We start from the raw sequence: 13,844 nt of genomic DNA, 5'->3' as shown, positions 1-13,844 counted from the left end.
ATACATAAAGTAATTCAAACATTACGATGATATAAGATTTTATTTTTCATCACTCCGTAACGAAAGTAACTATTTTCGATAACAGCTGACATCAATGAAAGTAGTCGTTTTTCAAGCTCTAATTTAGGGCGAGGGACAATCGATCAGTTGATTTTCCCTCGCTCTCAGTTAGTTCTACATTTATTCACTACGCGTGCTAGTATTTTGTTACGGTTTAATTTAATGATTTGAATCAGCTGTATTTATTGTTAAAGTTGTTTTAATCTTATATTTTGATGTTTAAACAAAATCTATTGAGAAATATGCGTAGGTTTCCTTTAGAATATTTTCTCCTATTTTTTGTTGTAAAAGTTAATCAAAAATATATGTAGGTTTCCTTTTAGAAGATTTTATTTTATTTTGATGTTCAATCAAATTAGTTGAGAGATAAAATAGTTGCAATATTACTGCGGTTTGCTATTCTGTGTTCGTGTATTTTTACGTCGTGATGAAAAGTATCGTTCATAACCTGTACCGAAAGTTATTATCTGGCACTTGCTCCATTATTCCCGTACTCGGCTTCGCCTCACAAGTGAAATTGGGGTTCCCTGTGTTCGGCTTCGCCTCGCACAAAAACTTGAGCGTGCGCCGGAAAATGCCACTTTTTGTCTTAGTAATGAAATATACTATTTAAGGATTTTTCAAGTTTAAACTTCTTCTTTTGACTGTTATACAATACATTAGAAATATTAAGTTCAATTTTACACCTAAAACTAAAAGTAAATCTAAATTTTATTACAATTATCTAGGAAGCCAACTGGTTGGTATTTTTGGTCGCTTCCAAGTTTATAATTCCCTAGTTCTATTCCAAGAGAGATCGGTTCTTAATTGACCTATCAATGAAATAATACTGGTGTTTGCTTTAACAAAAGGTCGACGTTAAATTTACAATACCTTTCCCATACAACCACATAACGTAATAACAACTAAAGTCGTTGATAAACGAAAAATCACTGACATTTTTACTTACCATTTCTGTTTTCACTATCGGCTGGTTTCATCTGGATAGGATGATGCATCTGAAACAAAAAAAAAAAATTGCTTAACATTATGTTTGCAAACAAAATTTACTTTACATTGAATATTCACATTAATGTACTCATTTTTTAAACCGGAATTCCACTTGCGACAAACAGCAAGTGTTAACTTCCGCATCCAGACCCAGTTAACCTAACCGCCCGGCATGGTTAGTTCACAATAAGCATTCATTACCTTTGACAGTTCATTATAAGGGTGGGCTTGCGGCGGTAATGAAAAAAGTTTTCCCATTTCGGAGTACAGAATTGAATAGATCGCGGCCATTGTTTGCAACCGACTAGTTTATTTAGTCAAAATCTCTTTGGTAAAATTAATTTATTACGTTGAAGAGTGGAAATGAGCTTTTGAAGATATTTTAAAGTTTTGATGTAAGCTAGACACAATTCATCATAGTTTATGGTTTTGCAGCGAGTTATGTATATTTTGACAAAATTTTGATTTTAAATTTGAATCTTAAGTGGATGTCCTAATAGAGGAAACAGCTTTTGTATTCTCCCCGAATCAACACAAGACCGGAGTAACTTCTATTTGGATACTTTTGTGAACCAGCCTGATCCGATGATAAGAAGAGTGGGTATCACCAATAATCCACTTTTTGAATTCTGTACCATAAAATAAATTTAATTTAGTCCATACGTATTTTTTTACAAATTCAGATAATTTTTTTACTTTTTCCCCCTATACCATAGTATATGGAGAAAGTATTGTTTTCGTCAAAATCTTCGAGTTAGAGTTTTGAGTGGATATATTCGTTTTGGGCCCCCCTGGACCCAAAAAAGTGGTTTTCGAAGTGAACGATAACTCGAACAAAAATCATCCGATTTTGATGAAATTTTGTATAAACGTGTAAACCTACATTTATTCGAATGAGTTTGCGAACCAGCATGATTGGACCATTGCAACGGGGGTTTATAGGCGTTATTATGAGGTAAAATGGGGGTTTTCCATTTTTAACCCAAAAAACTTTAAGTTTTTGAAATTTCTTTCCCAACCATTTTGTAGATTCTTTGTTTGAAGTTCATTGTTGGTGATGGGGAGTTTTGTTGTTCAAAGGTTTATTGCAGACATTTTGATTTATGGTTTATTTGACATTTGACCATCGTGATGGAAAATGTCCGCAATACACCTTTGAACAACATTTTGTAGAGCTTAAAAAAGAAATAATTTAGTATATTGAAGCATTGTTGTATGCCTAATGGTTACGGAGAAAATTCAAAAAATTTAAAATTCAAAATTCCCATGTTATTCTTATGGAGAAAATGAAAACTGCTGTAGTTTACTTGTTTATGGATATATGTTGATCAAATTTAGCAAATTTATTTATTTCATCCTATACCATGTTTGGTATGATGTTTGGTCAAAAAACACTGCTTACCTTCCCCAGCAGCAAACCTGAGCACTTGTTAAATCTAATGTTATTTAAACCGGGAATAAATATATCTTATTTGTGAAAATATTTTAGTAAATATGTAATAAGTTGAATTCGCTTAGTCTGCAGGTTTGCTGCGGCGGGGGTATTTGGGATTTTTGTTTTCCCTATCTTATATTTTATAGAGCTGGGTAGCTTATCGGTTATATTGCTCGCGTATTAACCAGACGATCGGTAGTCCATTCCTGAGAAAAGTCAGTAGCGTTGTGATGGTTCTAATCGGGATACTGCTGTCCGTTATTACTATTGTAATCCTAGGTCACTGTTTTCTGGTACATTTGAATTTTGATAACAAGGCCCTTGATAATGATACCCTTTGAATTTATAATGTCCTAAATGACATGTTATTGTAAATCTCGCTAAGAAGTCAACCTTGGTAAGAAGTCGTATATGATAATCCCTAGAGGCTTGCTATAGAGGTTTTACTGCACCTTCTATAATGACGTTTTTCCAGTCTCATATTGATTATGTTTCAGGATATCTGTCCATTTCTTCCATGGATCAATGAGCACACGAACGTCTTCAATGGAACGAAAATCTCGAAGAAATGTAAATATAGTGGATCAGCACGAACAAATAACTCATATGGTTTATTATTTATGAATATCGTATTGATTGTTTTAATAAACTCATTTCTCGGGTAATGAACTGTTTTATTTAGGTACTTACTTAACTAGTAGTAAAAAAAAACAAAAACAAAAAAAACTAGTTGTACAGTACGCTTATTCTGCGCGTAACTGGATGAGTGAACGTGAGCGCAATAATGGAAGAGTCCACCCGCACCTAGCCTACTTACCGGTGTCACTGGTGAACACAATGTTATTTGTATGGGCAAATCAACCAAATCTCAGTCAACAAAAGTCCTAACTCCTCGTCTATTAATTAACCAAAGTCATTGGTAATATACGTAATGGATTTCCAACAGTTATCGATAGGAATCAATCGTTCCTGTACAAAACGTCATTTGATTGATTGAAGCCTATTTCATTATTTGTTATGAGGACTATCATAAACAAAACTAAGCTAAACTGAACTAATCTAACTTAACCTAATTGCCACAGCACGGTGTAAAGGAGTCTTTTTAAAATATCGTATGGCTTATAATGATGACATATAACACATATTAACGATAGCGCTATTATATCACCTAAAAATGATTAAAAATCCAATATATGTTTATCTAAATAATGAATATAAATTCCATAAACGGTTCCCCCACTCCGCACTGCTGTTTCCCTCCCTTCCCTCAGCATTTTAGTATTGCATGTACATTAATCTAACTGCCACAAACTGTTCCCACACTCAGAACTTCTCACCTTTACCACTTCCTTCCCTACTTCCTACGACGTGAACCTGTTTTCCTCCCTTCCCATAGCCTTTTAGTATTGCAGATGCATTAATCCAACTGCCACTAACGGTTTCCATACTCCGCACTGCTCGCATTGACTACTTCCTCCACCACTTCGTGGACCTTTTTCCCACCCTTTCCATAGCATTTTAGTATTGCAACTGTTTCATTGCAGATACATAAATCTAACTGTCACAAATAGTTCCCACACTCTACACTTCTCGCCTTGACTACTTCCTTTATCACTTCCTACGCTGAGGACCTGTTTCCCTCCCTTTCCATTGCATTGTAGTATTGCAGGTACATTAATCTAACTGTCACAAAGGGTTCCTTCACTCCGGACTACTGGCCTTGGCTACTATCTTCACCACTTCTTACGTCGTGGACCTGTTTCCCTCTCTTCCTATAGCATTTTAGAATTGCAGATACATTGTTACAGATTAGTAAGTATAGATAAATTGGTGGTAGGCTAGGCCTTGTATTTAGTATACGAGATTCACTGGCTTCGCTCAATAATTCTTCATTTAAAATAACATTACGTGGAGGCAAAGTTTTGCTCAGAAAAACCATTAGCATAGCCTTGAGTTGTCTAATAGCATTCTGTTTAAAGTCAAATGCTAATAGTAATTAAAAAATCCTTATATATAATACGTGAAGGCGATTTGTACGAAACACTACTCCTCCGTTAATAATGGACGGATTTTTACAAACGATGTGTCAAAATTAAGTATTTTTTGTGTAGGCCAATTCTTTCACCAAATCCTGTAATAAAAGTCCTCAGGCTTTGCCCCACAGGCGATCAAAATCCCAATGTATTTCTAATGAAGAAAAGATTTTGTTTACTTAAACAGACGAATTATTTGTGTTAATTACAGCTGTTCATAGTAAACACATGATACATCCAAGAGTGTTCGTATTCAGAGTGAGTTCGTTTCCAGTTTCGATAACAGCAGTTGAGTGATTGATTACATCATCTTTGAGTTGACTATTTTTAAGTCATCGGAAATCGCGATTGTTATTAGTTTTGAACGCCTGTAATACTTTGCAATTGCTCGAATTTGAGCAACAGGTGCACTAGTCTTAAATAATATATGTAGTTTTAGGTGGCTAAAACATGTGTATAACGAGCTGGTAATTCTTTTATGGAACACGTTTAGCGCAACGATACGGATTGACAGCCAACCGCGGTCGTGGTATAATGGTTAGAGTGCTCGGCTGTCGACCTGAGGGGCGAGTTCGAATCCCACCAGCAGCGTTATCTTTTTGACAAAAGTTTTGCTTAGAATGTGATTTGTTCTTTACTGTAGACTACTTTTTTTAGAATTGGAGGCATTTATAATTTCATTTTATGAACATAATTATTTGTTATTAACTTTTTACAAAAAAATACAGAGAAATTTCAAAGGTTGTCGACACCTGAATGCTAGATCACCCTATCATATACGTTGGGTAACAATAAACACATGTAAACTAAAGGCTATTACTGTATATTTACTAGTTTAACCCTCAAAAACCTACCTAACATCTTGAAGTAAAACACTACTTCAATATATGATGGCAAATTCACGCCATCAAAATTCATCAGAAAATACACACAGTTAAAAACAATCTAACATTGATTTTATTATCTAAATTATCTAAAATTATCTAACTGAAATGTTAAAAACTTGTAAAAATATTCCATTTAACTACAGTTATACGTTGTCAAACCATATAAACAATAGCGTTTAATTTCAGCCCATAAAACTTGTTTTTAGCATACAAATATGCTAAAACTACTTCTGATTTATGGCCTATTTATTTTACAAGTAAACTATATTTCCAAATATTCACTTTAAGAAATAACGAGAAGCATAGACTAACCAACGCAAGGGAGTATGTTTTATCTATGACTATGGCTAATATAAATCGTCCAGTCTGTCAATTAGATCATATGTCGTCGTTTTATACAATTATTAGTAAACAAACATAAATACTTCTAACACCGTCGCATTAAATTCAAAATTTTGTTGTTTCGGTTGCAAAATCATCAATGAAATTGATACTTGGATTATTTATTTTCTATTTTCAAACAATAGTCGTATTTAACCAAATTGTAGCCGGGGAATCAAATGGAGAACAGACCCAAACTTTATCAACAGGAACAAAAAATTCAAACGATGAAACACATCTATTAAATACCAACCGAAGTGCTGATGGTAATTTTACTAAAGAGGTTAAAGATATGCTTATTTTTATGCTTTGGAGAGAACTCAAGATGTACCTGTAACAAGAACACAAAATTAGTGCATTCTAAGTCAACAAGACAAAAAGGATTGTCTTCAACCAAATTAAGATTCCTAGCAAAGTCGTTGAAGACGGAGTTACAACGATATCTAAAAATGATATGCATAAAGAAACATTTGAATCAGACGTCATCCAAACAGAACCCGAAGGGTCTTACAATAATGGTCAAAACGTAGATTTCGCTATGCATCCCTCAGACGTTGGGCACACGGAAGGCACTCAATTCAACGTCACCCAAGCATAGTAAGCATAGTAGGCTTGCATAGTAAGCCAACTGCATATTTTAACGAAGATGGAAATTTGATCAATTTGTCTCATCCCACTGAAAAATTTCAATTAGGCAACAAAAAAGAACAGGAAATCTTGCACGACTCGCAGTTTGACAGTGAAAACAGTGAATACCATGACACTTTCGACTGAAGAAGAAGAGATTCTTACAACCTGACAGAACCAGAGCAATACCCGTATTCTGTGCTCCTCATCATGCTACAAGGCGGTGAAATGGCAGGTTTGTGCACAGGTTCGATTATAACTGAGGAATGGGTCTTGACAGTGGCACATTGCCTCCGTGGGGTTGAAGAAATCATAGTATACGCCGGGGGTCACTCGCTGGAGGAGTACACAAAGTTCAAAAATGCAAGTGGTCCCTTTATAAAAAATAATTGCTTTTTTCACTAAGCATTACTTTTTCCAACTTGATGAAAAATGCTTGTTTTATTTTGAAGATTCAGTTTAATACCATAAAACTGTTTAAAAACGCTTATATCTCGAAAACGGTTTGAGATACGGCAAAACGGTTGAAATTCTGGCACACTACGTGTGTGCCAACTTTTGGTTATGAACAATATTACATCATAAAAAAAATAAAAAAGTAAACAAAATTAAAATCTCCCTGTATATGTGTCCGTTAGCGCGATAACTCGAGCGAAATCTACTTGGAATTTACAATGAAATTGTTCTGTTACTGTGATAATTTTTAATAGTAAAACCACCAGCAAAATGATTGTAATATATTCAAATATGATGTGAAAATATCAATCAAAACCCCTTTAGACGTAAAATTAAACGTCATCATGTTTATCGACTAAACTATTGTCGTGGAAAGCCTTGTAGTTTAATGAAAAAAGTTTCCGTTTCAGTGAAAATTGAATAGATCGTCGGTTTTTACAACAATGCAACGCCTGAACAATATCTTTGTTGAGCGTAATGTCACTTGAACGGTTTCGCTTATTATGCACGAATTATAAGAGTTTTGATGTCATTGAAGGTTTTTTTTCTGTTTTTGAACGCACGAGGATACAACTCAGTTTATAACTGGTGTAAAATAATACTTGTATTTTATACTGGTCTAACTTGGTACTAGGGCCTACAAATTAGCGTCAAGTGGCTGTGTAGTTTTGTATTTTTATTTTTAACATGGTATCGGCATACTTTACCTTCTGAGATATTATCTTACGAATTCTATTGTGTCAATTACAATAGAATACAAATAATGGTAATTATTTTAGAAAAGTGTGGAACTAATAATCTATTTGTTGACATTATTGGGTACGGTTAAAATCTTCATGCTTTTTCAAAGGTAATCAATTATAACCAATAAAGATTACTAACAACATACTATAGAACACAAATTTTCACCGACCACTACGTTACCAACTGAAACTAACAAAAGTGAATGTGATAAAGACAATAAAGAATGTTGAAAAATTCCTACGTCCCTTGTTTTACATTTTACAGTAATGTGTTACTAAATTAGGTTTCCAACTAAATTGTTATAATTCGAAAAATCAATTAAGTAACTATTTTATTCGTTTTGCTCATTTACTAACACATTCAACAGAAAAACACAACCAAACAAAAACACACAGCTCTATAGCATTTCATCAAAACTAAATGTAATATGAAATTAAAAACATGGTCCTAACATGTTAACAGCTGTTAACCGAGGAGGTACGTGAGTGTGCATGCTACAGCGTTTCAACCACTATGTCATATAAATTTCAAAACATACATGTCCGAACATGTTAACAGTTTTTCACCAGAGTTTGAGTGTAGCTTTGATTAGCAGTACACATCGACGCCTCTCCAATGTCATGCAAATCCAGCGCCCTTGTTTTTACGCCCCGGTGACTTCAATCTCCCCAAGTTACGGCCAGGGCGCAAGTGTCTATCACCCCCTTGTTAGTTTGTGGGTCGCTGGAACCTGTCTTACTTTACGATTTATTGTCATGGTTCTGAAAACATATAATTTTGTTAGTTGATTGATTGGTTGCAATCGAAGACGTAGACTCTGGGTACAGGGGAAACATGTAATGGTACACCTAAGTGGTGTCTAGCACTAGTGCTGGTGTCTAGGAAAAAGTTCAACACCGCCCACTCACCATCATGTTAGTTAGTTTTGTGATGTTACAGTTCAGGGAGCCAAAACTCCACAGGACTGAAGCCGTTCTAAAACCATGACCGCTTCGGTTTGCAAAACATTTTACTACAACGCTTCTGGGAAAGGAAGACGCTGTGCTCTTTTGTTTGCTCGCCACTCAAGCTCTACCTGCAACTTTACAAGTATATTTCCAGCACAACAAACCATAACAGCGCATGTTCGTCCAGTAAGCGTGTTTCGTCTGTACCCTACTTCTCTGTTGCCCAGCCAAGTCAATTGTAGCTTGTTGTGCATGATCCATCTCCAACGACTGGTTGGGTAATCTGTACCGTTAAACCAGGTCTAGGAGATTTTCGGGTATTAGCGAAAGATTCTTCGCCAGCTTGTCGAAGAAAAAACTTCCCCTAGCCACGCAATCCAGCATGAAGTAGTTTGGAGTGTCACTGGTGAAGTAAACAGCACTGTGAATTATATGAAATTTTTGTTTGAAAATATTGTTGAAAACTCAAACCTTACGTCGATATACTATAACCACGCCTTGGGAAGCGAGGAGGTCTAGTGGTAGTGCGCAGAACATTCTTTGGTTCAAATCCCGCAAGGTACCAAAGGCTTTTAGCGTATCAGCGCTGCCACCCTAGTATGATCTAAAGTCTAAAGTCCCAGGAAGGTGAAATGTAAAAGTAGGACATATAGTGGGGAGGCAAATTTAGTAAAATATGTAAAATAACAAAGTTGGCTCACCCCGAAAGGTAACCGGTGAACACTATGCTAGATGATATTGTATAGTAGTAGAGATGATATTTTGACCGGTGTTCACTCTGTATGAGTGGGACTCTCTTTTCTGGACGCCATTTTGGAAAATGGCGGATGTCACTGTTTGATCTTTGTATAACTCGAGCAAAAATGAACCGATTTTGATGAAATTTGGTATAAACGTTTAAACTTACATTCATTCGAACGGGTTCACTAACCAGCATGATCTGATCATGGGAGCGGGGGTTTATGGGGGTTTTATGGGGGGTTTTATGGGGTAAAGATGGGATTTTCTTATTCTTTGCCCCCAAAGTACAAAATTTTCCTATGTTTCTCTAAACCATTTTAAAGGACTTAAAAAAACAAATAATTTAGTATATTAACGTATTTTTGTACCCTTATTGGTTACGGAGAAAATTCAAAAAAGTGTTATTCAAAATTCCCATGTTATTCTTATGGAGGATATTATCAACTCTTGTAGTTTGCTTGTTTATGGATATATTTTGATCATACTTGGTAAACTTATTTATTTATACTAAGATATTAATATTCTACTAACATTCACGCTTTATTAGCCTCCCTGTAACAGCAAACCTAGGTACTCGTTAAACCTAATGTTATTTAAATTGAATTAATTTAAAAACGAATCAGGCAATTGGAAATCCACTTAGTCTGCAGGTTCGCTGTGAGGCGGGTATTTTATTCTTGACATTTCTTCCTATACCTAGTGGTTCAGGAGATACTGTATAAGCAGTTAAAGTCGGGGTTTCCTCCATGTTAATTACATTGATCCGTTTTAACTGTCAACCTAATCCTAATGTATTTCCTGTGCTATTTCGTTACACTTTTGACTTGACATATAATAACAAATCTAGATTATCAGGCACATCTCAGATTCGCCCGATGCATTAAAATACTTGGTATGTGGCCTCTTGTCTGCCAATTGAACGGAGTGAGCATTGATATAAACAAATAACCTTATTTACAAATACATTTTTTTATAAAAAAATATTATAGATTACAAAATAAAAACATGAGTAAATGTTATTGATCAATAAACCTCATGAATTTAAACCATCGTTATAAGCAATTGCCATCTCTTTTTTCTTTACTTACCATTTGCTTCTCTTATTTATGCTTTTCACTCTCTCTATAGAAAATGGCTCAACATACAAGCCCTAAATTGTTCTTAATCTTGACAATTCTACGTAATAGCCTTGACAAGTCTACCTCAGCCTGATTTACAGTACATTCTTGACTGCAATGTACCGAAATCGATAGATAAGATTCATTGGATATTGCCTTTGAGAACGTTTTACACCATACTGGTGGATAGGCAACAAACAACCCGTTGTACAATGTTGGTCCAATTTTTTTTTTAAAAATTGAATGTGTGGGTCAAATTGTACTAAAATGCATATTTGGAAATCTTTTAGTTAATTTTCTGTTTTGGTAAATTTGTACACGAAGCTACCTTACCTATGCTAACACATTACATATGCCTGTAGTAGTCCAAAGATTACTCTGATGTATCACACGACAACCTTTTTAAATGAAGATGTGTTTGTTAAGGGCTTTGCATATAAATGACAACATGAATAAATCATATACATTAATAATAAACTACAAGAAAATGATTAAAACCGATTTAAAATTAGTTTCTGTATTAGGCTACACCATTTAATTTGAGTTGTAGAGACTGCACTGTGTTAGTGTAGAACCTATAGAATTCGATTGTAGTAAATAAACCTGACATAAAAATGTCAACATGCGGTTCTGTTGGCTGTAACAATTCTTCTAATTACGTGAAAGTAGAAAGAATATCATATCAGAGGGGTATAAGCTTAGTTATGACCATCGATGTATAAAACTATAACATTAGTTAGTTTTATATGTCGATGGTTATGACTAAGCTTCAGTACGAATGCGATGCTACGACAGCCGCGGGTGGCTAGCACCTGCCGAACCCTCCAAATGAGGATTTGCCGCTCTGTTCAATCCGAAATTTTTACAAAACTAAGCACGATAGAATAAAGTTAAATACGAACAGTAAAGAATTTATGTTTAAAGAAATATTATTGTAATAACTGATAATAAATAAATAAAAGTTAATTTAATGTCTCATTGTATTGAGGTCCATTATTTTAAAAATAGAAGATAAATTGTGTATATTGAAAAGTGCGAAGGCCCAACGGGATACATAGGGTGACAGTTAAAACGGATCAATCTAATTAACATGGAGGAAACCCCAGCTTTAACTGCTTATATCTCCTGAACCACTAGGTATAGGAAGAAATTTCAAGAATAAAATACCCGCCTCACAGCGAACCTGCAGACTAAGTGGATTTCCAATTGCCTGATTCGTTTTTAAATTAATTCAATTTAAATAACATTAGGTTTAACGAGTACCTAGGTTTGCTGTTACAGGGAGGCTAATAAAGCGTGAATGTTAGTAGAATATTAATATCTTAGTATAAATAAATAAGTTTACCAAGTATGATCAAAATATATCCATAAACAAGCAAACTACAAGAGTTGACGATATCCTCCATAAGAATAACATGTGAATTTTAAATTAACAATTTTTTGAATTTTCTCCGTAACCAATAAGGGTACAAAAATACGTTAATATACTAAATTATTTGTTTTTTTAAGTTCTTTAAAATGGTTTAGAGAAAAATAGGAAAATTTTGTGCTTTGGGGGCAAAAAATAAAAAAATCCCATTTTTACCCCATAAAACCCACATAAACCCCCGTTCCCATGATCAGATCATGCTGGTTCGTGAACCCGTTCGAATAAATGTAAGTTTAAACGTTTATACTGAATTTCATCAAAATCAGTTCATTTTTGCTCGAGTTATACAAAGATCAAACAGTGACATCCGCCATTTTGGAAAATGGCGTCCAGAAAACGGAGTCCCACTCATACAGAGTGAACACCGGTCAAAATATCATCTCTACTACTATACAATATCATCTAGCATAGTGTTCACCGGTTACCTTTCGGGGTGAGCCAACTTTGGAATTTTGGCCATTCGCCTCCCCACTAATAAACAATCTCACTATGCCATATTGACACAAAGCAAAATGTTGTAGTAGACGAGTTCTAGTTCACGGAGATTTTCTGTTATATTACATTTTTATTAAGTTTTGGACGCAACTAGTAGTACATGCCCTTCTGAGACATATTTCCTTTGATTTGGTAGTAAATTTTTCTAATATGAAAATCGGGTGAAAACTTACGAATAGCGTGTAAGGTTTACTAGTCTATGTAAGAGTAACCTACGGCGAATCACGAAGTAAAAAAAGAAAAAAAACATTTACAAGCCCATACAACACTTTATGGAACGTAACACACAAACTTAATCATTAATTTGACTGCCTGAATTGATCAAACCGGAACCGTAACTGAAAATATAATTTGAACCAGTTTTCTCAGTCTGAGTGAGTCACAAACTAAGGCTGTAAATCAGGCAATATTGGAGCTTCGAGAAACCAAGTTTCTGCCAATAAGTCAGTTATGGACCGATATTTCACAAACACCGGGCTGTACCTTTGTGAGTCATACATTACTTACACTCTACTTCTGGCAAATTATGTTGGACCAAAACCTACTTGGATAGTGAGATTTAAATGAATAACTGTGTAAAACTTACTTTGAAGTTAAATACAAAAATTGATTTCTAAGTATTGTGAAACTAAATTGTTTCAAGCTGTAATGTTGGCAAATCAAAGTTTTTGTTTGTTTCGGTGGTTTAGAACTTGTTACTTTAATTTTTCGAATTAAGAAAATTGATTTTTAAAAGATACATTTTTGTTGTGTTGTTTATGAAACTTTCGGAAGATTGAGGTATTGAACTTGTCGTTTCCAGCCAAGTAAACACTTATATATTATAAAAGAACATTTAAATATGCAAACGTTTCATTTAGGATATACTTACCAGACAAAGACAATTTAAGCTGTTAATTGACTTATATTGTCAATAATGTCGTCAATACATGTAAGTAAAGTGCTTTATAAGTTTCCCAAATCTAAATAATCTTTTCTGCTTAAAGTAATATAAATTTCTAAATACATTTTACTAAAATCACCCCTATAAGTATAATTTTAAGTACAAGCTTATATATGACGGTAATTTTAAAATAAATATTATTGATATCACGATTGAAAAGTATTATGAGGTAATTTCTATACATTATGCAGTAGGACACATGAGTTATTTCACGTTTTAATTACAATGTGTAATAATAGAATACATACATTTATATTCACACAAATTTTACTAAAACGTTAGATTTACTATGAGAATATAAGATAAATTTATCTGATAAACATATCATACCGAAGGAAAGTGTTTTATAGACTTGAGATTTATAGGGGAGCGCATTTGGCCCCTTCCTTCAAAGGGATTCCGAGGAATATTTGATAAAAAGAGCGAATGCAATTTAAGATCTCACTTTCCGTTTACTCCCCAATATAGTAGATTCTCAAAGTCGGCAATAAGGCTGATGATATCTTTATTTCAAAGGATATTTAAACAACGAATACAATCTTTCATGATTAAATCAAC

General features: G+C 34.3%; 1 protein-coding gene across 17 annotated transcripts in view; it reads right to left on the bottom strand.

The window, feature by feature from the left end:
- Positions 1 to 13,844, bottom strand: part of LOC128986310 (CUGBP Elav-like family member 1) — a 767,482-nt gene that overhangs the window by 157,635 nt on the left and 596,003 nt on the right. For all 17 annotated transcript variants that reach the window (XM_054406611.1, XM_054406613.1, XM_054406622.1 and 14 more), the window contains one exon: positions 1,010 to 1,058. In XM_054406611.1, the coding sequence (XP_054262586.1) occupies positions 1,010 to 1,058 (49 nt within the window). The remainder of the gene's footprint in view (positions 1 to 1,009; positions 1,059 to 13,844) is intronic.

Source organism: Macrosteles quadrilineatus, unplaced genomic scaffold (assembly GCF_028750875.1).
Source record: "Macrosteles quadrilineatus isolate MER2022 unplaced genomic scaffold, UCM_ALF_1.0 Scaffold_2__2_contigs__length_208266976, whole genome shotgun sequence".
NCBI lineage: Eukaryota > Metazoa > Arthropoda > Insecta > Hemiptera > Cicadellidae > Macrosteles > Macrosteles quadrilineatus.
This window is presented reverse-complemented; position numbering and strand designations above follow the sequence as displayed.